General features: G+C 43.5%; 1 protein-coding gene across 4 annotated transcripts; it reads left to right on the top strand.

Moving 5' to 3' along the window:
* On the top strand, positions 1–26,880 carry LOC133966141 (serine/threonine-protein kinase MARK1-like). 4 transcript variants are annotated; one of them, XM_062400908.1, is made up of 19 exons: positions 1–366; positions 3,940–4,140; positions 8,461–8,514; positions 16,684–16,732; positions 17,274–17,339; positions 17,539–17,609; positions 18,635–18,691; positions 18,922–19,158; positions 20,107–20,226; positions 20,904–21,003; positions 21,120–21,232; positions 21,323–21,533; positions 22,254–22,435; positions 22,797–22,888; positions 23,044–23,184; positions 23,350–23,601; positions 24,383–24,409; positions 25,018–25,062; positions 25,181–26,880. In XM_062400908.1, the coding sequence occupies exons 1-19, from the start codon at positions 316–318 to the stop codon at positions 25,524–25,526; spliced, it is 2,415 nt and encodes an 804-aa protein (XP_062256892.1). In that variant the 5' UTR covers positions 1–315; the 3' UTR covers positions 25,527–26,880. The 4 variants fall into 4 exon arrangements, with proteins under 4 accessions (XP_062256892.1, XP_062256894.1, XP_062256893.1 ...); XM_062400910.1 differs by having other exon boundaries at positions 3–366; positions 21,323–21,476; XM_062400909.1 differs by lacking the exon at positions 24,383–24,409 and having other exon boundaries at positions 3–366.
* The last annotated feature ends 5 nt before the right edge of the window (positions 26,881–26,885 follow it).

The following is a 26,885-nucleotide window of genomic DNA, read 5'->3' as shown; positions in this document are numbered from 1 at the left end:
TCTCGCTCCCTCTCAGTCTCTCTTTCCTCCTCTGCTGTCTGCCACTAGCTTACCTTACCTGGAGGGAAGTGCACAAAAAGGAAAGGCTAATCAAGAGGACAGGGCACGTCGGGCCGCGGGGCCTTGTGGTGCGGGGCGGCTGCTATGCTGCGGTGAAACCAAAAAACACGAAAAAAGGCCTCGGCGCCGTCTGCGGTGTTTCCAGGGGATGTAGCGAGGGGGACGGCTTGGAGGGACACACCGACGGACCGCGCCGCGTCTCGCTCTGCTCTGCCCAGCCCGCTGCATCGCTGAGCGGCCTGCGAGCCACACAAGATGTCGACCAGAACGCCATTGCCCACGGTGAACGAGCGCGACACCGAGAATGTAAGTGCCGCTGTCCGGGCAGAGACACCGGGGTTGCAGGGGGGGATAGCGGGATACAAAAAACAGGCTCGAACAAGCAGCGGATTTAGCATGTGTGTGTGTGTGTGGTGTGTTTTTTGGCGCACTGGTCGGTGCAGGTTTGTGATTTAAGCGGCTTCATTGTTGCAGAGACACACAGTCGGACTCATTCTCTCCTTCCGTTACACACAACTTCTTTATCTCGCGGGGAACTTGCAGGGTTTCGGCGCAGGTTGTGTCCCCGGCTCGCGTGCACACAACACGGCTACAGCCACAACATCGCACTGCGTCAGTGTGCTGCCTTTTTTAGCGGCAACACCGGGAGAATTTCCCCCCCGGGTGGCCCGAGAGAGGTCCGAGAAACCCTCCGCCCGGTTCTCCCCTCGCACAAACGAGGGTATTTTCTAGTCCACAACGTCAATAATTAGGCAGGGTGGGGGAGGATGCTGCCCTACTTTTCAATGGCAACGCTTGGTAGCATCGCAATGTGACATCCATCACCTATTGGGCCCTGTTGTAACTGCACGCTCACTGCTGAGGAGGAGGAGGAGGAGGGAGGAGGTGTTGTTCACCAACACGACACTGATGAGCTGAGGCAGCACAAGTATTCATCTTAACATAGAACAGCAAAGAAAGGGCGTGAGATTTCTGTGTGAAGGAATGTGTGCAGGCTCCAGTGACGGATCTGGGATCTCTCTTGCCTGGGGGGGCCACACAGGGGGGCAGAGTTTTAACAGAGGGTGGGGGCAAATGTGTTTTTAGGACATGGGACAGTGTCCTAAAAAGTGTGTATAATTGAGAGACAGATAGTGGTGAAGTTTAATGTTGAGTACCCCTCACCTCACCCTCCCCTTCTAGACATGAAAAAGAACCTGTGGTAACCTTAAGTTGTCATAAAAACTCAAAAGTTGTCTATAGTTCTTCCAGTCTGGACTACTTTAAAAAAACATGGCGGCCTCCGTAGAGGTGACCTGCTCCCGGTTTAAGTATAAATCATTTAAGTTTAATTCCAGGTTAGAGAAAACAACAATTTGTACAATTTTTAAAAGATTGAAACACAATTTTGCCAATAGACCCCCTTTTCACTTAAATCTTCCACACTGAATCTTCAGATGTGCACCTTACACAAACAAGTTGTGCAATCGATGTTGCACATACCACCGTCGGGTGGATCAAAGAGCTTGGAGTTCACGGACAAACCCTGCGCCAGGCCATAAAAGAAACATCACAGACTGTAGAACTCTGCAGCTATTGGCTCTGGATCAGAAAGGAAGACCCCATCTAGACCCCAAGATGCTAGGGACACACACCAAGGTCTGATAGTGGGCCTGACTTATAAGAGGGTGTCATGTTATTAAAAGGCTAAAACACCCGTTGATGCTAAGGTACACAACTGATGATGTGTCTGCTGGTAGTTTTTCTCACTCTAATAAAGCTTTGATGAAAAGAGAGGATGTTGCGCTGTGAGGCAAATTGTGATTTGTGAATATGGCTATACAAACACAATTTGATTGATTGACATTGAATATATAAGGAACATTTTTCCTTATTCCAGCACATTGTGTACTTCAAAAAAGCATAAAAAATCTGTATTATTAGAGAGTATTATTTATAACACCACTGACAGACAGGGGCCAATGGAATTTCAATGCCTTCCCTGACCCACACTCCGAGTACAACAATACAAGAAAAGCTTCTCTGACATGAGTCCAAAATGAGAACTGCTGTACGTGTACGCTGACGGACTCTGACATATCTGGGTTCATCCGATTTTCTTTTCTTTCCTGGAAACAAGAAGAACGCCTCCCTGTGTTATAGTGTGTTATAGTGGAAAATGGCTTGGAACAGTATTTCATTATCAGATTAAAAAAAAATTGCTTTTATTTTATGCATTGACAGTATGTATCCGTATTGTATCTAATCACATGTTTAAATGCGTTCTAGAAAATGTTGTTTATTCCAGCAAAGTTATCTAACTTACAGAAACCTCAACATTAAGTTCTCGTGGTGGTATCCGATCTCTGATCTCTCTCTCGGATCAGTAATGCATCAGCTGAGGGGGCAGCTAATGTCCTTACAGTCTATTGCTGCTTCAGGTCTCACAGACGTGGACGTAGACTGCTAGGCAGCTATTAAAGTGGTGCCCGAGCCTCGCTGCCTCTGTTTGGCTCTAGCATGCAGCCCCTGGGCCCACTAGCAGCTGAACTGCATTGCATAACAGCTTATTACTCACAGGGACAAGTGGCTTTATAACAGGACAATAGAATCTTTACTGGCTTCCTTATTTGTAAGTCTGTGTGTGTATGTGTGTCTCTGCACAGGTGTGTGTTCAAATTTTTACCTGATGACACAGCTCAGTTATTGGGAGTTAATGGACCAGCGAGTGAGATAAACTTTGTGAATTAATTACCTGGTTGTCCTGATTCTCCTCAATTTAATTTAGGGAATCTGGAGCGAGGCCAAGTGTGTGCGTCTGTGTGTACACTGAAGGAAAAACTGACTGCATTATAAATCCGATCTAAAGTTAATGGGAAGAACTGAAGTCAATTTAGTGTGGATATTTACCAGCTGCGATAGAAAACGTGTGCAGGCTCCACAGATTGGTCGGTCATGGAGATCTGAAAGAGGGTTTTGGTGCATTAGAAACTAGGATGCTGACTTTGACTGGCATCTAATCAACATTTGTCCTTGCCCACCTTTCTCTCCCTCTTTCTCTCTCACACACACATTCTGACACCAGGGAGCATATGAATCCGGCTGTGCAGCTCTCACCTCTGTCGGGGATCCGGGCTAACAGAGGTGACGATGCAAGCACTGCAGGGTGTAGCGTTTCCCAGGTGAAACAAGAGCAGGGGAGCCTGGGTAACAAGACCGAGGCTTTATTCTCTGACTGGGTGTGGTCAGGAGCTCAGGAGCAGAGGATCATGGGATTTCTGACCTGGACTGACATCAGCAGCTGTTGTAGAGGAGAGGAAACAGACAGTAGAGACTGCGCATAGCCAATGCCAACGTTGTACGTCCAGCAAGCTCTTCCTAATTCACCTTCACACGCCATGTCAGGGGGACGCATGTTATCTGTGGACCTGTGAATCTGTGAACTCTTGACTTGTGGAGATTTTACAGGGATTGTCAAAGTCTTCAAATCTCTTCTTGAGGTCAGGAGGGTAAGTTTTCACAAAGGGAGAGAGGGTGAACCTGATTCTCAGCCGAGTTCCTCTGTGGACTTCCTTGCAGGTTACCTCTGTGTGTGTCTCTAAACGTACATGCTGAGACACACACACACACATGTAGAACACTGGATTCCCCTCTTGTATTTAAGAGAGTTAATGGGTTCATTTCTGTTTGCTCAGCAAATATCCCAGTCCTGGCACACACACTAACTTCTGCTGCTGCACTCTCCTGCATTGTTTGCGTGTGTGCAGCCGTTCTTGAGAAATAAGTCCACGTGGAGGTTCAGGGAATCGTAGCTGTAGCATTTGTGTGTCTATATAAACAAAGAACGTCAGTCATTGATTAAACATGTTTCTGATCTCCACTTGTATGGGTTCTCTGCAGCACTCATCGGTGGACGGCTTTGTTGAACCCCCAGCGCCCCCCACAAAGTCTGCGAGTCGTCATAGTCTGCCGCGATGTCGCAACTCTTTCACCTCCACGGAGGAGCATCCCCATATAGGCAATTACCGCCTCCTCAAGACCATCGGGAAGGGCAACTTCGCCAAGGTGAAGCTGGCACGACACGTCCTGACTGGACGAGAGGTGAGACAAATCTTCAAGTATTTCATCTCAAAACCTATGTCAGCATTGCTCTTTTATATTTACATGTCAACAATTAGGGCTGTGTCCTATTGGTTAATATTCAGATAATTTTCTGAATGAAATCATAGTGTGATTCATCTACATAGTCTGAAATTAGCCAAATCAATATCTCTCACTAACCCAATCTCTCTTACTCCGCATACGTATCTAATCTGCTACTTTGATTTGTTTGAAATGATGCCACAATATTGTCACTGATCACCACATAATGATCCATTCTTTTCTTGGCCTGGTGCACTCAGTTTGGCTCGTCTCAGTTTGCAGTGCGCAGCGTGAAGGATGGCGACACAGAGAGGAGCAGTAAATACCTGACAGAGCTTGTAAAACTGTAAAAAATATATTTTTTACAGTTCAAACATGTATGAAAAGACCCAAATTAACATTATTAGTGAACATAGTGGCACTGTGCGTGGCTCCCTGGGTGTCTGCGCCATTGAGGCGTCAGTGTTCTGAGTCTGCACTGATCAGAAATGTTAATGATGCCTTGATTTGCTCCAAGTTAAACCTAGTTCATGGCCTGTTCTGACAGAGAGTGAATGACCTCCTGTCATGATGATATTGTACTTGTTCGTTCTCTGAGTCTGGTCAGATCAAGCTGCCTGTGTCTCTCATTCACACACTCACACTGCTGAACTGTCGCAGTGATAGACGTGCTGGTTTGCTGCGTCTGTAATTAAAGCTCCTGTTTCCCTATGGAGAAAAACAATGTCCTACGATCTGTTCCCCCTCTTCCACCCACCAGGACTCACAGCCCACACTGACAGCACTGATCCACCTCAGCTGTCCTCTCACGTCTGTGCATTAGCCACTTCCCTCCTTAAATCTCAGAATTACATTATCTACCTGTTCACGTCAGAATATTTGGGACGTAATTATTCTCCAAGGTGAAACCGCTAACGTTTCCATCCCTTCTGTTTCCTTTAATGCTAATGTTGAATAGGCACACCAGGTATGCAACACTGTTTGCTGAGAAGGTCAGCCGCTGCTCTGAGTGCTTTTGCTAGCTCATCAGAATTCAAAGACATGGATCAGAACAGGTGGAAAGAACATAGCCCACTAAAACTGTTACTAACGCAGCTAAAAGTCAAGTCTCCAAGCAGCAAAAAAATTGCTCAAATGGAAAACAAATAATGATTTTGATTTATTGCACGTTATTTAAAGATAAAATAGAGATGAGACTGAGCAGCAGTTACTTATAGGTGACAGAGAATCCTCACTATGCTGCAGAGAGTGACTACAGGATGTGGACACACGTCACACACCGACACTCGCTCAGCTGCACTCATGGAAACATTTGCCTTGACCATATGCCCTCATCTTCTCCCCACTATAGGTGGGACCATGCTATAGTAAATTAAGTTGATCAACTTTCATTGAAATCATCATCACACATTAACCGACTCATCGTTTTAGCCATTAGATAATTCTGACTCCACTATGAACAATATAAACCAGAGAGCTAGTGATAAAAATGAGGGGGGGCTATATAGCAGAAATTAACTTGCTCCTGGGCATTGTATATACAGGGTGACATACGCAATGAACTGAAAGTGTGAAAGTGCATCGTAGTGAAAAGAACAGTGGGATATAATGTGGTTAATTACGCTGTAAACAGAGGAAGTTCATGTGCTTCCACTGATGCATAGAAAATCTGTACCATCTGCTTTGGCATACATGTGACAAATAGAGTAGAACTCAGAAGAACACCTAACCCCGCCTAGGCTAAATATTCTGCTTAAATTCAATCAAGCTGCACCATATGTATGTGTTACAATGCACATTCATGCTTAATGTAGCATTCATGTTGACTTGTCGCCCATCCCTGCTACCTTCCCCTCCTTTTCTCTGTATGAGACATATTTGTTAAAATACTTCCCTTTTAGCGCACAGACGTCATGAGTTAAAAAAGCTGTCGAGAGGGAAATAAAAGTGTAGAGGAACAAGTCACAAGCACTTCAGCATAAGTGATACTGTTTCCGCTCGCATTATGCTTGCACGATCACAAGACCTGCGCACGGTGACGAGCATATGGCCGGTGTATTACGACTGCGCTGAATAATTAACAATGATGCTTGTTGCCCTTCTGTCTCTGTGGGGCTGAATTATTCACCTTGAAATCCATTAGACAGACACACACATGCACACAAACACTTGCATAGGATGTGATGCCAACCGGGCATTCATCAAATCTCTGAGCGCTCAGAGAGGGAAATATTGGTGGAGTGGATCTTGGAGGAAATGAAATGAATATCTCTGACTCATGCAAAGAGAATAGTGGAAGTTGGAACAATAGAGTGTCACATGAGGACAGCTTCAACACCTGCAGGCATACATCAACAAACACAAGATCGCAGACACACACAGGCTCCCCCAAACACATGTACATGCCTCCACCTGAGTTTTGTGCATGACAGGAGGGAGCAGAGAAGACTGAGGTTGATCTATGCACCTGCCCTCCATAGAGGGGCTGCAAAAAGACACCACCTGCGCACTGTGTGTGGTTCTACACAAACTGACTCACACAGAGCGAGCCTGTCTGCTGTCTTACACTCGGGTTTCTCATCTCCCCGATACACTGTGTTCTTTTCACAGCCTCTACATTGGTGTTATTATGGGGTTTAGCTTCCGGGTTTGGATTAAATCAAATGTCGGTCTCAGGGAAATGTAGGTCTCAGGGAAAACCCTGCCTGGGATGAGTAGCCACTAGCCTTTAATCTTTCAATGACTCTGCATTATATTTCTGGTTTCCCCTTTAACAGGCTGTTAGGGACTAGAGCCTCGTTCTGCATCCATTGATATATATTTTTAAAGCTCTTAATCAGTTGCCTATTTTCAATTCTCCCATTGTTTTTCATCTCTAAAGCAGTTTCTACCCTTTCTACCTTCTCCAGAGAGGTTAGGGCTGGTATCTTCTTTGTGTCAGAATCTTGTATATTAGTGTAACTCTAAGGGTTACAAAAGACAGGATGAGCTTTATTTACTTGAGTATTGAATGTGGTCTTGATAATCCCACAATGCAACACAAACAAACAATAATCTTAAGTGCAACTGCTCTTAACACATTCGAGAAAAAACAAAAAAACAAACACTCAATAGTTAATAAGGCTTCAGTTGGAGGGTAGTAGAGTAGAGTGTGCAGTGATGAAGTTAAAAAGGTTTCAAATATAAATACAAACATACTAAAACATAGCAAGCTGATTAAAAACAAGGAACATTCAAAGCATCATTATGCACTAACACTAACATTTTAAAATAAAACAGTACTCAAATGTACAATGTCTTATGCGGACAGAGTGTATTATGTGTTATACTAATGGGTGCCAAATTTAGATCATTTCTTCACAAGACATTAACAGTCGATACTGGCTGATGAGATGTTGTGAACCAACCAGGACCTTTGCGTTCCATCATCAGGGCTGTGAATTCGTCATTGTGGTTAAAAACATTCTGTGGTCATTTGTCTTTGGTTAGATCACACACTCAAACATAATTATTTAGCCATTCATAAGTCTATTATTTAAAACTATGTAGATGTTTTTGATTAATCTTGTGCAAGTGCAAAAAAACATACGTAGTAATTCACAGTAATTGCATTATATAGTAAAAGTGCTTGTCAGCGTGATGCATGGGGCTGACTGGTGAGTCTGCAGTATGGCTCGGCTCGCGGCTTTGTGAAAGCTGCTGAGCTCTCAGAAAGTGAGGGGAGCAGGTCCGTTTCACAGAGCACTTTGGGGTGATTATTGAGATGGATAGATCAGACCGAGGCCCGGCGTGATCTGCCGAGCCAACTGTAGATCAACCTGCACGGCTATATATATATATATATATATATATATATATATATTATATATACTGGCTCGGCTGCAACACCGGTACAGCTCACTCCAGCCAATCTGTCCTGAGACTTTTAGCAGCTGCATTTACTTATTATATATTCACCATCATGAACAGATGCATATTTACCCCCCCCCATCTGTTATATTTATATCTGTGATTCAAAGCTTCATCTCTTCACAACTTACTGAACAGAGGAGCTTTAAGGTGTGTACAGACAGAACAGCCCTGATTCAACTGTGAAAGATTTGACAAAAGCCGCTTCACAGCAGAAGAGTGAAATGATGAGAGGTCATTATGACACAGGCTTTAGCTGTACAACCAAAATACAAAAGTAGGATTGGATTTGACGTCTCTGTTGTCTTTTATCTCCTTCTGTCTCCCCCTCGACTCCCCTCCCCTTCTCCCTGTCTTCTCTCTCTCTAGGTGGCCGTGAAGATTATAGATAAAACCCAGCTGAATCCCACTAGTCTACAGAAGGTGAGTCTTTTGTTTTATAGACACATGGTAACATTAACGTCTTGGTCGCAGTTACCGGTTAGTCACTCCTGAGTTTCAGCCGCTCTGCTTCTTTACTCTTTGAACTCAGGATGTGCTGTTTTCCATAACGTTATCAGAAGTAGTCAGGAGAGACCACAGGGCAGGTTTAATCCCACCCCCTCCTTCATTCTCTGTCAGTGTGTGGTTAGCAGCAGCTAAAAATACCTCTGCCTGGATGTTTGTCACTTACCCTTTTCTAGCAGTCATAACCAATTACAACGAAGGCTTTGGGACTGTTTCCTGATTACTGAGTCCAAATCCAGCCCTTTCTGCTGATTACACACACCGTACAGACACACACACATACACACACACACACAAACCTGATGCTAGATTAGACCATGTATAAGGAAAGCAGTCACAGCTACACTATGATCTAGCATCACGTAATGCAGGCGATACTGCAGGTGTGCTGCTGACTGACTTTTCATGGTCAGGACATTATTCTTTCCTGGCTCATTACTGTTTTACTGTAGAGCAGAGGTCACTAATAGGCTAAGCACACCTATACCTGACAAGTCATTGAGAATTGCAAAAATGTTGACAGAATAACACCACTTTTCTTGGTTAAGACCCTGACAGAGGAAAGGAGGGAGAATAGACGCTGACAAGTGAGTCAGAGAGAAGTTTTATTCCGTGGATAATAAAGATATCCTTCCTCCTAAAATGAGAAAATCAGGCAACGAGAGAGGATTTCTTCTTTATTAGACTTCTTATTAATAATTGCTCCAGTGCAGTGTGAATTTACAATATAGTACATTTTATGAAATATTATTGCATTATACTTTCTTTGATTTAACATTTCAATATATAAGTGTAATGCACACTCTAAACCTGCCTGTTTTCCATGGACTTGCAGATTTCATGAGGGTCATAGATTGCATAAAGAGTTGTTCACCTGTTTGCTCATATTGTGTAGATATTGATTGTGTCACATAACATAATTGCACAAAATAAAGCACTGAACTTCCTTGGGCTCTTAACACTGCACATGCCAAGTGTAAAGCCAATAAGATGAATGGTTCTCAAGACATGTGAGCCACAGACAAATTTCTGGAATCAGAACAATGTCAGTTGGACATTACGATGTTTGATTAAGGACATTATTTTCTATCTGGAACTCTGTGAATTTACAAGCATTTGTAATAAACGTAAGTTGAGGTTTTGATGGATCTTCTGGCCTCTTTCTTACTGTCAGTCACCGGGATGAGAAGTTATTGCTGCTGTACCATCTCAATGCCCAAATAATGAAAAGATACAAAAAGGAATCCAGTGCAAGGATGAGAGGAGTGAAATCAATAATTGTTACTGGAAGAAATTAATTCTGGCCCAATCAGATATTAGTATAAGGTACTAATGATGAGAGACCAGCCTCAAGAAATTCTCTTTGTAGATCTGTGAAACAACACAATTATTTCAGGGGTTTTCTTTCCAGACATTATTGTCTGTGGGCAAAGCGCATCTGTAATTGACTTGGACCCTAATGGGATCCGACTGCAATTCTTTAGCCAATCAGTGCAGAGACGCTGCAAGAATTCTCAAGCGCTCAGTTCCATACTCATCTAATCTATCTGAGATACATTTCATTGTGTGAGCTCTTTTGTTTAGCAGCCTCTTGTGTGGTTCCTAATCTGCACACATGGGCATTTAGATTCTGAAAACGAACTGACTCTGACTTTACTGATTCACGTCTCGTCTAGGTCATGATAAGCGCTTACATTCCCGACAGGGATGAACAAAGCCTGCAGACGGATCATGTGAGACTGCAGACCAATCAGAATCTGTCTGATAAATTATTCAGTGGTGCTTTCAGATGTCAGCTGCAGTAGGACTGGTAAATAATAAGCATAGTAGAAGTCTTACAGCTTTTTATGGGGAATGAAGTAATATTGGTGTGTAAGCATTTATGCTAGTTAATGTTACACACACATTCATGTCTTAATCGTGATGTTTGTGTATCGGTATGAGAGATGCTTGTATCTCTGTATGGAGCTTATGGTTGTAGGTTTTAATGTCCTCTGCTCTGTACTATAGATTTCTGTAATGGTATACAGACGTGTCATCTGCAATGCAGAAGATTGTCTTATAATGCAGCAGCAGTCTCCTGGATTGAATCGATTATCTCATTGACTCTGAGCATCCTATAGGATCCTTGTGAAAGCTCTTAGTATGGATGCATTGAAGGAAGCATCCACTTTACTACACTTTGCACCCTGATAACCTGGGAAAAATGTGTTCCAATAAAGGAATACAAACGTTAACCTTTCAGTCACTGTTAAAGATATTTAAAATGTAACAATTCTTCATTTACATGTCTGTAAAACCACGCATGATGATGGAAGAAGATAATGTTTAGCCAGTCAGCAGTTCTTTTCCTTCCACTGTTTGTATTGGTTACTCGTAATAGACCACGATTATTCATTGCCTGTGCCTGCGTGCTATGTCTCCCAAGCTCTTCCAGCAAAGTGCAAATGTTATTGGTGGTCAAGACAACTCCCATAATACCGTGCTTCTTCATGATGTCATCAAGAGACCCCCTAGTGGCTTACGGTCAAGAGGTTATTGAAAAAATTCCATTTGTTGGTCCTCAGTTGTCAACATTAGTACCTGATTTAATTCATTTTAGTTTTTTCCCTTTTTTTTTGTTTTGTTGGAGGCATCCTTGTGGTTTAGACGTCTAGACTGAATTTGACTTGCTCCCCCTGAGGCTGCACGGCCTGTTGTGCTTCCTCATTACCCATTCCATCATGACCCTTACCCTGAGAAGGCAACAAGAAGTGTTAACAGGAACATTTAAGAAGCCACAAAGATATTCAGCAGTCATATTAGTTGTGCAATGCAGCCTCTTGAACAGTACATTTATCACAGTGCAGTGTACATTATAATGGCTAAAATGCCTCTTTGTATCGCTGAGCAGCCTATTTCTAGAGGCAGATATAAACACAGACGGGCGTAATTATTGACTCAGTGACTCAGGCTTTTTACATTGCATTGGAGAGCAGAGGTTAAAGGATTCTGCATCAGTAAAGTGGACCTTGTCTCCTTCTTTTGCTCTGCTGTGGAGTTAATTAAACATTTAGTACTGAGGAAAAATGAAGAACTGTGTTTCCCGGTATACTTTTACTGTTGTTTTATTTTGTCATCCTGTTTGTTAGTCAGTGTGGGGGAGCGAGGTCTGAGCCTCAGATTTGGCCACATCACTCCGTTCACTGTTCTTTCATGTTGTCCTGTCAAAATGCCACTGATCTCTGTTGTTTACGGTCTCAGAGGAGCCAGGCTGTGGGCACACCATCTGGCACTGTAGGCCCAGCCAGCACTCTGGCATATCCTATGTAGCCGCACGCACGCACACACACAAGCATGCAAACACATGCAGACATACTGTACACAGGAGATCCTTTGGTTTATGCACAAGACTCCAGCTGGCAGAACCTAAATTCTTAGATTTTAATCATAGTTTTGGCCCCAAAATGTATTTACATGCATTTAGTGCAGCCAGTTCACTTGCACATGCACTGCCATTCACTCATTTATCTCAGAGGTGGAATTAAAGTATGGCTCATGTCACAGAGACAAAGAGATGAACATAAAATCCCTTTTTAGCTCTTCTTTTCCTGGGCTTATCTTTGTCTCTCTGGTGTTTCCCTCGGATTATTAAATAAAAAAAAAGGTAAAGCAGGATCCAGAATGAGTCATGAGGTTAGAATCAAGCTCTGCTCTGTGCCTTTATGGCCCATTGGCGCTCTCTGCCCTGGTGTGACTTTGTGGTGGTTTCGATGTTACAGGAAATGAGGTCAGCTGAGATCCAAAGCACCTCCCCGGCTCTGCCACAGGAAACGCATCACAAGTCATCTGTGGTCAGGGATGTTGACGTTGTCATGGTTTTTCAGCATTTTAGCCCTAAAATAGGCCTCTCCGTTAATCCCCTCTTTCACTGTGCACACACCGCGCTGATCCTACCATCCCCTCGCTGTCCGTCTCTTTCCAATGTGCAAATAAGAGTTTTTCTTTTTCCTTTTCATTGTTTCAACAAAGAGATAAGATTAACTAAATAATAAAGGTGATATGATCGACATGTCAGACCTGCTGCTGTGGCTGTGCTCTTGCAGATGATATCAAAGCTTGTGCTGTTGGAATGCGAGACACATTCATATTTGGAAACCGTGGAGCTGTTTGACTTGTGACGCAAAACAGGCTGCAGCAAGTGAAGAGAGTAAACACCGACAAAGGGGGGGGAAAAGAAAAACTCTTAACCAAATTAAAACCACAAAGCTTAAGTTCAGTCTCCCTCTTATATCTGAACATGTCTTTATGATGTTTTCTGGTTAGTCCGAAGCCTTGGGAACATACCCTGACTCTGTTTGTGTAAAACACTTTCTGCTAGTTGTAAAAAGCCCACCATGGGGTCAAGCTTTTCTAATGTCTGTTGTTTGCGTCTATCTTGCGCCTGCCACTCTGCATTAGCTAATGAAATGCCGTCGGGCCCATGGGCTAGAGGAGCTTTGGTCTTGTTCGTATGAGTGGAATGTAATTAGACAGACAGCGTTGTTGTATAAGGTGAATCATAGTACAACTCAAATGTTGAGGCTGCTTAGATGCGGGCGGTTTACAGATTCATTCATCAGAGTTTTCCTTGCCGTGATTGAAAGAGCCTCTTGCCAAAAGTGAAGTGCTTTTTTGGGGCTTTTTGGAAAAGACTGCAGCTGCGTTGTGTCTTGGTGAGGTGGATAATGAATAAAAGACGGCACGACACAGAGAAAGAGACGTAGAGACATGCTGTTTCTCGTTGCGATTATTCTCAGCACCTCAGGAGTCGAGGACAGGACAAGACGGTTCGTCTGAAAGTCTTTCGATCGCTCCGTCTGCTTCTTTGTTTGTCTCTCTGTCCTTCCCTGTCTCTCTGTGACACACAGCGAGCAGCACTTATTTACAGATAGGCGGTTTTCAGGTAATGTTTGTGCACATTAAAACATGCAGACACATTCATTAGAGGGATGGAGGCTTCCCGGCTACTCATCCTATCAATAATCTCCATGTTGACTGAGCAGCTGGGACTCTGGGACTGAAATAGTCCCGCCAGTTCCTGTAAGTGCTCCCAGACTGATATCTGCTCCTCTGCTCCTTCTGCATGGGGACCCTGCAGTAATTAAGGCTAGTTTGGGAGTCTGGGTGCCCCTGGGTTGGTGGAAGTAGGTCACTGGCACAGACTACTGAGATTCAGGCACATTGGAAATGGCGTGTTTTCCTGTGTGCGATGCACATTTTGTTTTTTTGCAGCTAATCATTTTTGTCAAATACAGTCTCAGGTCCAAGTTTCAATTTATTATTTGTTTTCAAAATTAGAGTAAAAGAAAGAAATTTGGCCGGAATATTCACTAATTGTTCACCTTGTCCAGGTCCACCTTAAAAGCTACTTTATGCCACACTGACTCCCCTTTGTGCCTGTAGATATTATTGATATTTATACTAGACTGGATCAAAAACACCACACTCATTATCTCTTGTCGTCCTCCATATTGGCTACATTGCTATTGAGCTTATATTGACGGGCACTGTGTTTGTTGTTGTCTGTTTTCCACCGCCCTTCTCAGATTTGTTCTAATTTTTTTTCCAAGTGGCTGCACGCGTGCTTCCCATGTGAGGGGCTTTAGGGCAATGACGCAAACAAGAGAGGGAGTGAGAGAGAAATAGAGAGAAAGGGAATGAAGCAGAGAGAGAGAGAGCGTGAGATAAAACACTGACTCTGGAGTCCATCACTCATTCAGAATGAGGATAATATAGAGTTTCTCTCTCCATGGATGTGTCACATGTAAAAGTAACATGCTTGAATGTATGCACGTTTATTTGAGGCTGCGACTTCTGTGTTTATTCTTGTGCACTGCAGGGCGTCTTGTGGTGATTGTGTCAGTGTATTTCTAACCCTAATTGACTGTGTTACCATGGGGGAACCTCTCAGGCCGACACAGGAGCTGATGAATATGGAGCAGGGTTTTGCCACACAGGAGAAGCTTGGAGACACAACCAGGTTCTCATAACAAATCAAACTATGACGTCTACTCTGCATGCTCTTGCACACACTTTACTTTAAAATACCTGATTTCAAAATGAAAAAAATACATATTGTTAAATGAATCCATATTGTCACAGCGGACAAATCACACAATTTACTGAATACTAGAGATGTTGTGATACCAGATATTGGTTCAGGTTAGTGGACTTTGCGAGCTGCCGATTCTGAGAACTGATCCAATACCATGTATTTAAATATAACACTAACCCTGTATGTAAGTGATGATTGATTTTATTGTTTTATGGCCTGACATACAGATAATGAATGTATGCCTTAGAACTTCTTTTATTAGTTAATTTGATATAACTAACGCTAGAATACAGGAAATCTATTCTTGACTGCTCTAAAATCAGCACCTACCAGTGGCAGTAGAGTGCAACTTCTGTTTTGGAGCAGATGAAGGAAAACTAAATTGGAGTTTTATCTTGGTGAAACCAATATTCATTAGTACTTCAAAGACATTGTATCAGATTGGTTCAAAGATTCACATACTTGCAGATGCCTAACTCTGGATTCACATTAGTAGCAGCAGCATTTCTGATGCTGGTATCTGGTATACAACCAGTGCTTCAGTGTGGCTAATCTAATGCCTTTTGGGACACAAATGGAGCTCTATGGAACATAGGAGTAATCTATAAGAGGCCTTGGTAACTCATGAATAACCAAATAATAATAATAATAAAATACTTTGTTGTAGAAATGAAATTGCATTCTTATTCTTTTAATGGGATGTGAGGTTGTATTCTTGAACGCTGTGTGTTTGTTTAAGTGTGTGTGCATGAGTGTGTGCAGGTTGAGAGGCGACAGAAAGAAAAAGGGAGGCAGGTGAGCAAGTAGAGACAGATAAGAGCAAGAATTAGAGAGAGAGAGTAAGAGAGAGTGAGTACCTGCGTGTTGTTGAACCAGACTAGCTGAGAAGACAGGACAGAGTCGGGCCTGCTCACACTGGTCTAATGCCTGTGTTTGATGAGCTAGAAACATTAGAATATCCCAGCACTTATGTAAGACTTTAAAGGACCATTGCTTTGCACGGACCCAGCTGCACAAATGCATATACTATACTAGTGTCCATTCCCATGACATGTTACTGTCACTTTTCCCATTTTAAACTGGAGATGAAAGCGTCACTTTTTAAAACTTTTAGCTCAATCAAAGAGTTCTGCGAAAATCCGTGCTCTGGCTCCTGGTAGCAGTAGATGCTATATCCCAGTGGAGTGAGTGTTGAAACTTAACACTCAAACACACCCTCAGCGCGGCACGACCGGGAATCAGCAGAATGTAAATGATTCAACAGCACCTCTGAGTGGCTGCAGGAGCTCGTCTGACACAAACACAGTCACACCAACGCTGAAGGAGGAGACACGCTTTTGAATGATTACAGCCCTGAATGCTCTCCTGTCTGACTCATGCTGTTATGTACGGTCCTCAGAGAAAATACAGGCAAGATAGCGACTTTCCTTTTTGCTGTTTCTCCCAAGAGTGGATCGAAACTTTCCCCCTCTGCGGTAAAGGGACTCTTGTCAAATTGAACCCTGTTAAGGAACTTGAATTCTGCTACAATTTGTTTTCAAGAATGGCATCACACCAAGGCAGTCGATGTGGTTATGCTGCAGTGATCGTGCATGTCCATGTTAAGATTGTTACATTCAGCAGCAGATGTGTAACTTGCAGCCTCTGTTGTGTTACTCTGCAGTGGATGACTGTGTGTTACGCTGTTGTCTGGCTATTTAAATGGACGACTGGCCCAGTGCCTTGACTGCAGCGTGACATTGGAGTTGTAATTCTGCTCCTTATCTGTGTAGGGCAGGGTTTAGTGTGACTTTCCCTTGCTGCATAAGTCATATTGCTTTTCACTGTACAGTCGTGCCATGATCCTCAGGTCCTCTCATGCTCCTGCAGAGAATAATCCAGTTTCAGATGTAGACACATTTGGAGTTTGTTGTGGCTCATTTTTCTCCGCTTAGCACCGTCAGAGCTTAATAACATTTTCTAACTTTGCATCTAACCGGGTTACTGCATGTCCCTCTATGTCTCTACAGCTCTTCAGGGAAGTCAGAATAATGAAGGTACTGAATCATCCAAATATAGGTAAGTCTAAGAAAGTAACACCCAGTGAGAAGCTTAACCTGCATAACTAGTTGCTGGATCCCTCCAAGAAAATTATAGTACATTTGATTTATTGATCATTTTTTAATGTGGTTTCCTGCTTCAATACTATTTGATTTTTGCATCCTATATAATGCTTAACCCTGAAATTGCACATTTCCTCACTGATATCATGAAACATTACTGGTTCACTGAACGCATTTGTTCTGCAGTGTATCATCGTTTTAGCATTAAGCAACATCCATCTCCAGTGATAACCTGATTTCTAGTTTTAGTTCCCCTATTCATACCAACAAAGATTATGATTTATTTCACAATAATTACATTTGGGGAACTAGTTTTAGTTATCATGGCTCAAACTTATGCTGCCAGAAGTCTCGCCTCATGCCACTGGAAGTCCAATCTTTGCTGATTTTGATGCCTAAACTAAAAACCTCGACCAATAAAAAAACCACCCCTTCTACTGTGAATGCCTAATTTATTTGACCTCTGCCTCATTTCTCTATCCCGATCTCTCCTGCAGTGAAACTGTTTGAAGTGATTGAGACAGAGAAGACACTTTATTTGGTGATGGAGTATGCCAGCGGTGGTGAGTGACGCTTTAATGCAACTATGTGACATTTAGTTTATTTTTGTGAGTTTATTCAAGCTTTTAATTTCCACCATCGTCAGTTTTAGAGCAAATGAATAAGCATTTACACGGACAAAACCACAGTCAGTTCAACATCATAACTATCCCAACGAGAATGAGCTGCTTCATGATTGTATATTTCTTGTGTCTCCTCCAGGAGAGGTATTTGATTATCTAGTGGCTCATGGAAGAATGAAGGAGAAGGAGGCCAGGGCCAAGTTCAGACAGGTGAGTCATCAGTATTGCTGCTCTCACAGCTCTTCCGTCATTCCGTTACTGCTTTCATTGGGAACGCTGCATGCACCAAGCTCAGGCTTCGTCACTAACTGCAGAGGAAAGATGGAGCACAGATAGCTCGGCATAAGAGAACAGGGGTTGAGATCGGTTCTTTACATATGCTGCTCTGACACCTAGTGGTGCTGCTAGAGCAATAAGGCATCTAGAGCAGTTCATGGATTAAATAACCTCTTTCATGATACTGTCCAAAAATTAACAGAATGTGAATGCATGTCTCTTTCTACAATTTGTTTTATTCAAAAAAGCACAAGCATGATCTTGATAAACAAGTTCCTATCGCATCCATGCTGTTCAGATTCCCTAACTGATGGTTTTAGATGACTCAGAGGATCAGTGTGTGACACAGTGTGGGCAGTGTGTGTATGTGTGTCAACGTTCAGAAAGGTAAGTGTGTGCGTGCCTGAGTGCAGGGAGGTGGGTGGCATCTGTCACAGAACAGTGTGTTTTCTCTTAGATTGATCTTGTCGGACACATGTTAGTTAATTTCCCTGTCAACTGCCACAGCAACTGTTCAGTGCTGATCTGCTTGATAAATACAGTTTATTGACAGCACACGCAGATTAAAATGCTTAATCATTTAGCATCATTCTCCTGTGTTTGGACATAAACCACTAAACCACTTGCAACTTTTAACAATACTTGGGATGTTAGCAAAGATTTGTTTAATTGAATGGGATTAGCGTGATAAAAGTATATAATTGAAACTTTTCTTCCATAGGGTTTTGGTGGATGAGAATCACAGTTTTTTCTTATCCTGGCAAAAAGTAACATCTTACTTAGTTAGCAGTCCTTCTAAAGTGTAACTCTGTTGTGCTTTTTGTTTCCATGTTTTAGCCTCTTCTATACATTTTATACATCGTATGAACCTTTGTATATCCTTGCTCTTTATGTAAAGACTGCTGTTTTGAAAAGTGCTGTTATCTTTCTTAATCTTATTATGTGTGTTTCTGTTTCAGATTGTGTCTGCAGTGCAGTATTGTCACCAGCGGAGGATAGTACACAGGGATCTTAAGGTGAGGATCCAAACTCTTACTCTCCATATTCATCTTGAGAAAAACTCTTTGTAAATTAAGCTGTTTTCAGACATGCACTGATCTCCGGACATTTTCCTGGAATTTTCTGGGGGGGCTGTATATGAGAACACAAATGTCCAAGTCCATGTCTAAAATGGCTTATATGTTTAATAATGCAGATAATTTGACCATCTACATTGTATTTTCCTCTCTGTGTCTCCCTCACTCAGGCAGAGAACCTGTTGTTAGATGCAGACATGAACATCAAGATCGCCGACTTCGGCTTCAGCAACGAGTTCACTGTGGGCAGTAAGCTGGACACTTTCTGCGGCTCCCCGCCGTATGCTGCTCCAGAACTCTTCCAGGGCAAGAAGTACGATGGACCAGAGGTGGATGTCTGGAGCTTGGGGGTCATCCTCTACACGCTGGTCAGCGGATCGCTGCCCTTTGACGGCCAGAACCTAAAGGTATGCACTTGTTCTTGTTCTTGGAAAGTTTACACTACAAGCAGCTTTAAATGTCTCACTTAAGTGTAACTTTGATAGAGTAGTAATTATTCATGTGCAACTGAGTGAAACACTACAAATGCCTATTGAGAGACTGTCCTAACTGTGCTGTATAATAGCAGACTTTTTGTGATGTTGTTGTTCAGAACAGGTATAAACAGTTTTAGACATTTTCACAAGACACGCATCCAAGCTCATCTAAAACATCCGGAGACCTTTAATCTGGCTCCTAAATTATTAAACCACACAGTTGCAAGGGGGGAAAACAACTATATCAATATGTGCATGCATCAAAATGATGAATAATTAAATTCTTATTGACAGTAAAGCTCAAATTCAAAGAGCAGGATAAAGCAATACACCGTGGTATCTTGACCAGGTTTCTTATAAGGGAGGTATGAACTCAATCTCTTCTAAGTGAGTAAGGATGTTTACATGCATCAACCTTAAACTGGGTTACTTGAATAACCAAATTAAGAGTGGAATTTCCTGTGTCTTTAGTTTGGAATGAGACTTTGTAGAAATTAATCTACCCTTCTTTATTATTGCAGTAAATAAGCTGCAGTGATTAAAGTAGGTCAAGGAACGTGGAAATAGCAATTTACCTTTTTGTGTGTTTATAGGCCATCACCCTTATTTCCCTTAATTCTCCATTGTAGCACATAGGATTTATGGCTCACCACATTTTGTTTTAGTCTATGACAAGAGACTGGTTTGAGCAAAAAGGCTTTATTTAGCCCACTGCACACTACAAGCATTTAGCGAGCATTTAGCAGCTAAGAGCCAGATATTTCCCTCAGGAGACCAAAACATCGCTAGACAATATTGTGAATATTAAACTCCCTCTATTCGCAACTTCTTGTTGCTAATTTTTGTGTTTGATTTTGTCTCCGGCTGTCGGATGTGTAGGAGCTGAGGGAGAGGGTCCTCCGGGGAAAGTACCGCATTCCTTTCTACATGTCCACAGACTGTGAAAACTTGCTGAAGAAGCTGCTCGTGCTCAACCCTGTCAAACGAGGCAGTCTGGAGGTATTTCCAGCATGTTTCACTGAAGCTTCTCTCCAGCTTCTCGCTCCTCATTCACAAATGTTTTGCTCTGGCCTGCAGTCGAACAAACAGTTCTGATGATTTGGAAGCACAGTTGTTGTGAATCATCCGAAAGCACATAATTGTTGCTCTAGAACGCTTTAGTTTACTGCATCAGTCTGAGATCTGGGAACATTATTCATCTGAGACCAACAAGTGGTCTTACATAAGTCTTTACCTGAAACAATCAGAGAGTGTAAAAGTAAATTGAATTTATCAAAGCATTATAAGTAATAAAACTAAATAAAAACAATATTAAACTCTGATGCAGTGTACTTTCACGGCATCCATGTAATTTGTGATGATTTGAGCTTGTTTCTTCTTTACATACGATATATACAGTAGTTGTTGGTACAGTTCACACTGGACGGACGGTACAGAGTCGATATCACCCCTGCACTGAGAATCAGGCTGACGTTCAATAGTAAAGATTTCTCCATCAATACTAACCATTGATCTCGCTGTTGTTCAGCCACAGTGGAACTCACAATCAAAAAGGTTTCACAGTTGGAGGTCAAGTCAACCGTTTCTTTAATTGTCATGTTGTGTAATTAACTGATGTTAGTCACGATTCATTATCTGTCATTATAAGATTTATGATTTTCCCGTTTCTTTGTTAGCAAATCATGAAAGACCATTGGATGAATGTGGGTCACGAGGAGGAGGCGCTAAAACCTCACATCGAGCCCGAGGCAGACTTCAGTGATTCATCCAGAATAGGTGTGGCAGACGGCCTCTGTGTGTGTGTCTGTATATTTGTGTGTGCATGTCGACGTCTCTTAATGTCACTTCCACGACTGTCCCTGGGATTCATGTTGACTTCTGTTCGCCATCAGAGCTCATGGTCACGATGGGTTTCCCGAATGAAGAGATCACAGAGGCTCTGAAAGCCCAGAAGTACGATGAAGTCATGGCCACCTACCTGCTGCTGGGCAGAAAAGCTCCAGAGGTCAGTCCCTTGACCTACAGCGCCCTGACATCATCACCAGTGTCAAACACACCGACCTCATGCCTCAACCTGTGTCTTTATATATTTCAGTTTGAGGGGAGCGAGCCTCTGACCAACAGCGTCCTGGGCCAGCGGCAGCGACCGACCAGTGACATTAACAACGGCTCCAGCGTTTCTCCCGCCCATCCCAAGGTCACGCGCAGCATCTCCGCCAATCAGAAGCAGCGCCGCTACAGTGATCATGGTGGGGATGATGATGATGATGGTGGTGGTGGTGGTGGTGGTGTCGTAGAGAAGCCAAGTAAAGTAACCTCGTCCTTCCCAGCTCTGAGATGGCTGCGTGTTGAGTAGGGGGAAGTTGCTTTTGTTTGCTGAGGATTAGCCAGTAATAGTGGTATCCAACCTGTTGATGTGCCCATGAGCAAAGCATTAGAGCATGTCCAGCTCCACTGTGCAGCTGAATAATGCTGAGTAAGCTATAAATATTTGCTGTCTGGTAATCAAGCACATTTTATTGTTTGTGGTAACAGATTTGATTTCTGCCAAAATTTTTATGGTGCAAAAAATGCATTCATCAAACCGTAACATTTTCATAAACGCTATATTTAAATGTGCAAGTCAGTGACTCAACCTGACCACTGCACTGATTGTGTAGCAGCTTCCTTCTATGTCACGCAGGGCCATTGTGTCTGCTGCCATCTGCTGGTTGGCTGCTTTCCTGCAGCTCCCTCAGGAACGGCACGTCAAAGCATGAGGAGGGAACAGCTTTGCCTTGTACCCCCTTCCCCTGGCTTCTGTAGTTGTCCAATTTTTATAACACATTGTTGTTGCAGTGTTAAATATTTGACAGACTGGATTGTGTGTTAATCCTGGCTTTGAGTGGCTTTTAGTGGTGTTGTGATGATGTCATTGTCCTTATCTGTTCTTTTTTTGGTGTCAAAATCCCGGCATCCGAGCAGTAGAAGGAAGGGTGTGCTTCATAAAACGTTTCTAAATTTGTTTATGCGTGCCTCTCTCCCAGTTGGTCCTTCGGTTCCTCCAGCCACATCGTACACTAAGCGTGGCCAGGCCTTGAGCGTGGAAAGTGACCACAGGGAGGAATGGGACGGAGCGCGCCGGCTGGAGCTCAACACCTCGAAAGGAGACGTCCCTGCTTCACCACTGGGGGTGCAGGAGAGGAAGAAAAGTACAAGTGCTGTCGGGGTGAGAAAGTAGAGAACATGCAAAGAAACACATGTGCAAACAGGTTCATTCTGCAAGACTTTTTATCTGATATCATGACATCCTCTTCATGTTCCTATAACTATCAATAAATATAGTCATCTGGAAATCAAATAGCCATGTCTGTGGCCCTAATATGATTGGCTGGAGTACCTGTCTGTCACTAACCGACCTGCCAGGCTGTGCACATCATGCCTTCGACTCACTTCACATGACCAGGGACCAGATGTGTAGCCTGCTCTTTCTAGCTCTTCTAGAAGTACAAACCCTTATTTAGCTTTACTTATGTTTCAGAAATAATCAGTTCAAAATCCATGTTTTTGGTGTTTCATTTCTGAAATAGACCAATGGATCGATGACTCGCAGGAACACGTACGTGTGTGAACGTACCTCCACCGACCGATACTCAGCGATTCCTAACGGCAAAGACAGCAGGTAAAAACAAATACAGTCACAGCAACCCACAGGGTGAGATTCAGCTCTGCACATTCCCTGTTTATCTCTTGTCCAGGTTATTATTTCTCTATAGTGTTCTGATGCATTGTTAACAATCCGCTCGCGTGCAAATACTCTCTGCCCTTTCTCCACAGTTTAACCGAGGTGTCAGGTAGCACCCCATCGACTGCAATGAGCTCCACACGACCTCGTCACACTAAGTCCATGTCATCGTCAGGGCATCCTTCAAAGAGCACACTGCCCCCCATCGACGACAACACGGAGCTAAAAGCCAGGTGAGCAACCTGACACTGGCTTTGTCATCTCATACAACAGAGGCTGAAGGACGATGACATGTTAAACTCTATTTTTGGCAAAGAAGATGGAGCCGACAATATAATTTACTTCTTAGTTCATGACGATATGCACCATCCATCTTATAATCTCTCTTTACTTTGCAGCTCCTCCCCGCGGGGTCCCTCCACCTCTCCGTCTGCACACAGTATTAGCACACCCGAGAAGAACCGCTTCCCTCGTGGCACCACCAGTCGCAGCACGTTCCATGGAGCCCAGCTGAGAGACCGACGCAGCGCCACCTACAACGGGCCCCCGGCCTCACCCACGCTGTCCCACGATACGGGGGCTCTCGCTCAGCAACGCAGGGGCACCTCCACTGGGATCATCAGCAAGATCACCTCCAAGTTTGTGCGCAGGTCAGTGAAGACAAACGGCTGCACAGATGATACTCGACATGCTAGTTAACACTTCTTTGGCAGTTCAGATATTCAAGTTTCTGTCATTCCTTCCATTTGTCATCTTGAAGTAGAAAACATTAGATGCTCTCAAAAACCACAAGATCAGTGCGCTTCATTTAGTTATTATATTCCTACAAGCAAAATGAACGTCCTCATCTTTCAAACATTGTGACGATCAGCAATCCTGCTTCTGCTTCTTCTTCTCTGTTATCTCACGCTGTCAACTTCCTGCATTTGGTCCAAAAAAGGGCAGAGATGCCAGCTTAGACTTAAAGATGGATGATCACACTAACATTTACTCTGAATGCCATCAGCTTTCATTATTTAAGAACTTAAACATCTATTTTCCATTTACACTCATTCTTCAAAGTGGACGAGGAGACTTAACATATCATCCATGGATTTGAATGTCTCTGGTTAAAACCAAACTGCCTGGACGAGAGATTAAAGGATTACTTGGTGCAAAATATGTTCACATCACTTAATGGAAACTTTTTCAGCCGTGAAAACTAGGAAAGCATCTCATCCTTCTCTTGCGTCTTGAAAACATACATGCTGTTATCTTTTCACAATCTATCGATCATATTGTACCTGTTGCTCCACTCTTTCCCTTTCCTGTCAATATGACAAGCAAAGGCCAGAACCTTGTTGTCCAAACACCAGTTAGCTCCTTGTGTCACCTTGATGCTGGACCTTCTGCTGGAGGCTCACGGCTTTCTCTCCTTTTCTTTCTGCATAGAGCTCTGTCTTTCAGGTCGGGCCGGAGGTAGGAGAACACAACGCTTGCTGCACCTGTTATCCCCTGTTGAAACAAACCAAAAACCAAAACTCTGTGCCCACTATGACCTTGGCCCCTGTTTCCTTAACCCCCTTACGTACTTGCCCACCACACCACGTCCTTGCTTACTGACACCCTTGTTATGTCGTGTATTTCCTTCCCGTGTGTCCACTGCCTCGAGAACCAACCTCACGAGCCCACCAGCTTCTCCTCGACTAAGCCACAATATCTGCTCCTCCGGTTGCTGGCTTTCCTTTCCTTACTTCCCCCCAAGTTTTCATGCTGCGCTTAAGAGAAAAGATTTCGAGCCACTTCTACTCTTCTGGCAGATCAGTGGGGATTAAGGAAAGGTAGAGCGCAGTAGACGGTAGGACGCATCGGGTCATTGTGAACGAGTCCCGAAACGTCACAGTCTCCTCATTGTGTTCTGATCCCTGCTAACCCAGGAGTGTGGATTCTTTCCTGGCATGATGCCTGACACCCTTCTGTGTGTCCAGTGATGATGACAGTGTTGTTGGAAGTGGGTGGGGTTTTGGGGGGGGACACATGTTGGCGGCAGCTTGTGGGTGTAACGGTGTATTCCCGGTTTATTTCAGGGTGCCCAGTGAGGGAGAGGCCAGTGCCAGGACAGAAACACCGAGGTGAGAGTTTGAGCGAGGACGCAGATTCCAACGAGAGCCTATAAACAACAGCTGCCTCCTTCAACGTCTCTCTCTGTCTCCCCCTCTTCTCTGCTCTGTCTTCCTTATCTCACTGAAGGAGTCTGTCCGGGGATCCGAAAGACGACGGCGCCCGGGACTCCAAGCCTCGTTCGCTACGTTTCACCTGGAGCATGAAGACCACCTCCTCCATGGAGCCCGCCGAGATGATGCGGGAGATCCGGAAGGTGCTGGACGCCAACAGCTGCGACTACGAGCAGCGCGAACGCTTCCTGCTCTTCTGCGTCCACGGCGACGCCCGCCAGGACAACCTGGTCCAGTGGGAGATGGAGGTGTGCAAGCTGCCGCGCCTCTCGCTCAACGGCGTGCGCTTCAAGAGGATATCGGGCACGTCCATCGCCTTTAAGAACATCGCCTGCAAAATTGCCAACGAGCTCAAACTGTGACGACAGACGGAGTCCCAGTCGGTCTTCGGTGAGCTCTGGTCGCGGTCTCATCTCATCACTGGATGTTGACTCACAGGACAAAAAATTCAGCACTGTAGTTCCTCGCCTTGCAGAATCGGGGTGGACTCGGCTGGTAACGTGCAATACTGGCCACGAATGTACTGTACAGGGTAGTGGATCAGAGAGATCGCGCAAGAATTAACCTCTTTGACGGAGAGATAGCAGAAACAGCTAACCCCCCCCTCTTTTTTTTCTTCCGTCCGACTCTCTCTCTGTCTCTCTCATCAGCCCACTGCTCCTCGTCATAGGACACATTCATGTAACATGCAGTATGCAACTGAAGATGACCATCCTGCAATAATGTTTTCAATCTCTTTTTCTAATCGCCTACTACAAGATCTACTGTCCTCGCTGAAAAACCATTAAAATTACTGAACGCTAAAATAGCCCGCTTTGACACCTGTGTTAAGTCAGTATATAGATCAGGCTGGAGCCCATACTAAAACTATGTAAAAAGAGAGTTGTACTGTATGCATAACATCTGCAGGTACTGTATTGTATATTGTTTTTGCGTTCTGTACAGACTTTTATTGTCAATACTGTCTTTTTTCATTGGATTTTAAGTTCTTTCCTAATATAATTGATGTCTCTTAGAGCATTATCCTTTCAGCCTGTGAGTTTTTTAATTCCTTTTTTGTAAGAGCCACCATATGACAAGTGTTTTTAATTTTATTTAAAGAGCACTAAATTATTTTGTGGAATATTAAGGGACGTGTTCCCTTGCCTTTTATGTTCTATTTTATTTGCCTACAGAGAAAAAGAAAAAAAAACACTACGTTGCACCACATAGACTTGAGTAGTAAGTTCAGTTCAAACTGAGAAATGTGTTCACTTTATTTTCTCTCAGCAGCAGGTCGGTGATTCGGAGGTGCCTGCTGCTATTGCACAAGTTTTCCAGGGTGACGTGTATGAACATGAGAGTATGCACCTGTGTTTCTTTCATGTTAGTTTGGTGGTTCTCAATTACAAACAGAACGCAGGGTTTAAATCGGTTTACTCAAGAAAAACAAAAAGGACGGGACACCTTTTTTTTGAAGGAGTGAAGATGCATGAAGAGACAAACAATCATCCTGAAAGAGCAGATTTTTTCTAAAGACTCCGATTTAATCCTGCCACCAGTGTGATTGTGCAGGTACTTGTGTATCTCCTCGCTTGTGGTTTCCTTTTTTTTTGTTTTCTTTTTTTAATTCAGCGGAATTTATTGTATTTATTCCATTACATTGTAATGTGCTGCTTTGTAGAATTGAGGCGTGCACTTTGTTGGAGAAAATAAAAAAGATTTTATTTGTTTGTATATTT

This window comes from Platichthys flesus, chromosome 12 (genome assembly GCF_949316205.1).
Source record: "Platichthys flesus chromosome 12, fPlaFle2.1, whole genome shotgun sequence".
NCBI lineage: Eukaryota > Metazoa > Chordata > Actinopteri > Pleuronectiformes > Pleuronectidae > Platichthys > Platichthys flesus.
Note: the sequence above shows the minus strand (reverse complement) of the source record. Positions and strands in the feature narration are given on the sequence as shown.

Bases quoted from the DNA above. Each gene is read 5' to 3' on its own strand.
- LOC133966141 (XM_062400908.1), top strand. From the start codon at position 316: ATGTCGACCAGAACGCCATTGCCCACGGTGAACGAGCGCGACACCGAG. The intron at 8,515-16,683 runs GTGAGTCTTTTG...ATGTCTCTACAG, and splicing joins ATCCCACTAGTCTACAGAAG to CTCTTCAGGGAAGTCAGAAT. The intron at 18,692-18,921 runs GTGAGGATCCAA...TCCCTCACTCAG, and splicing joins TAGTACACAGGGATCTTAAG to GCAGAGAACCTGTTGTTAGA.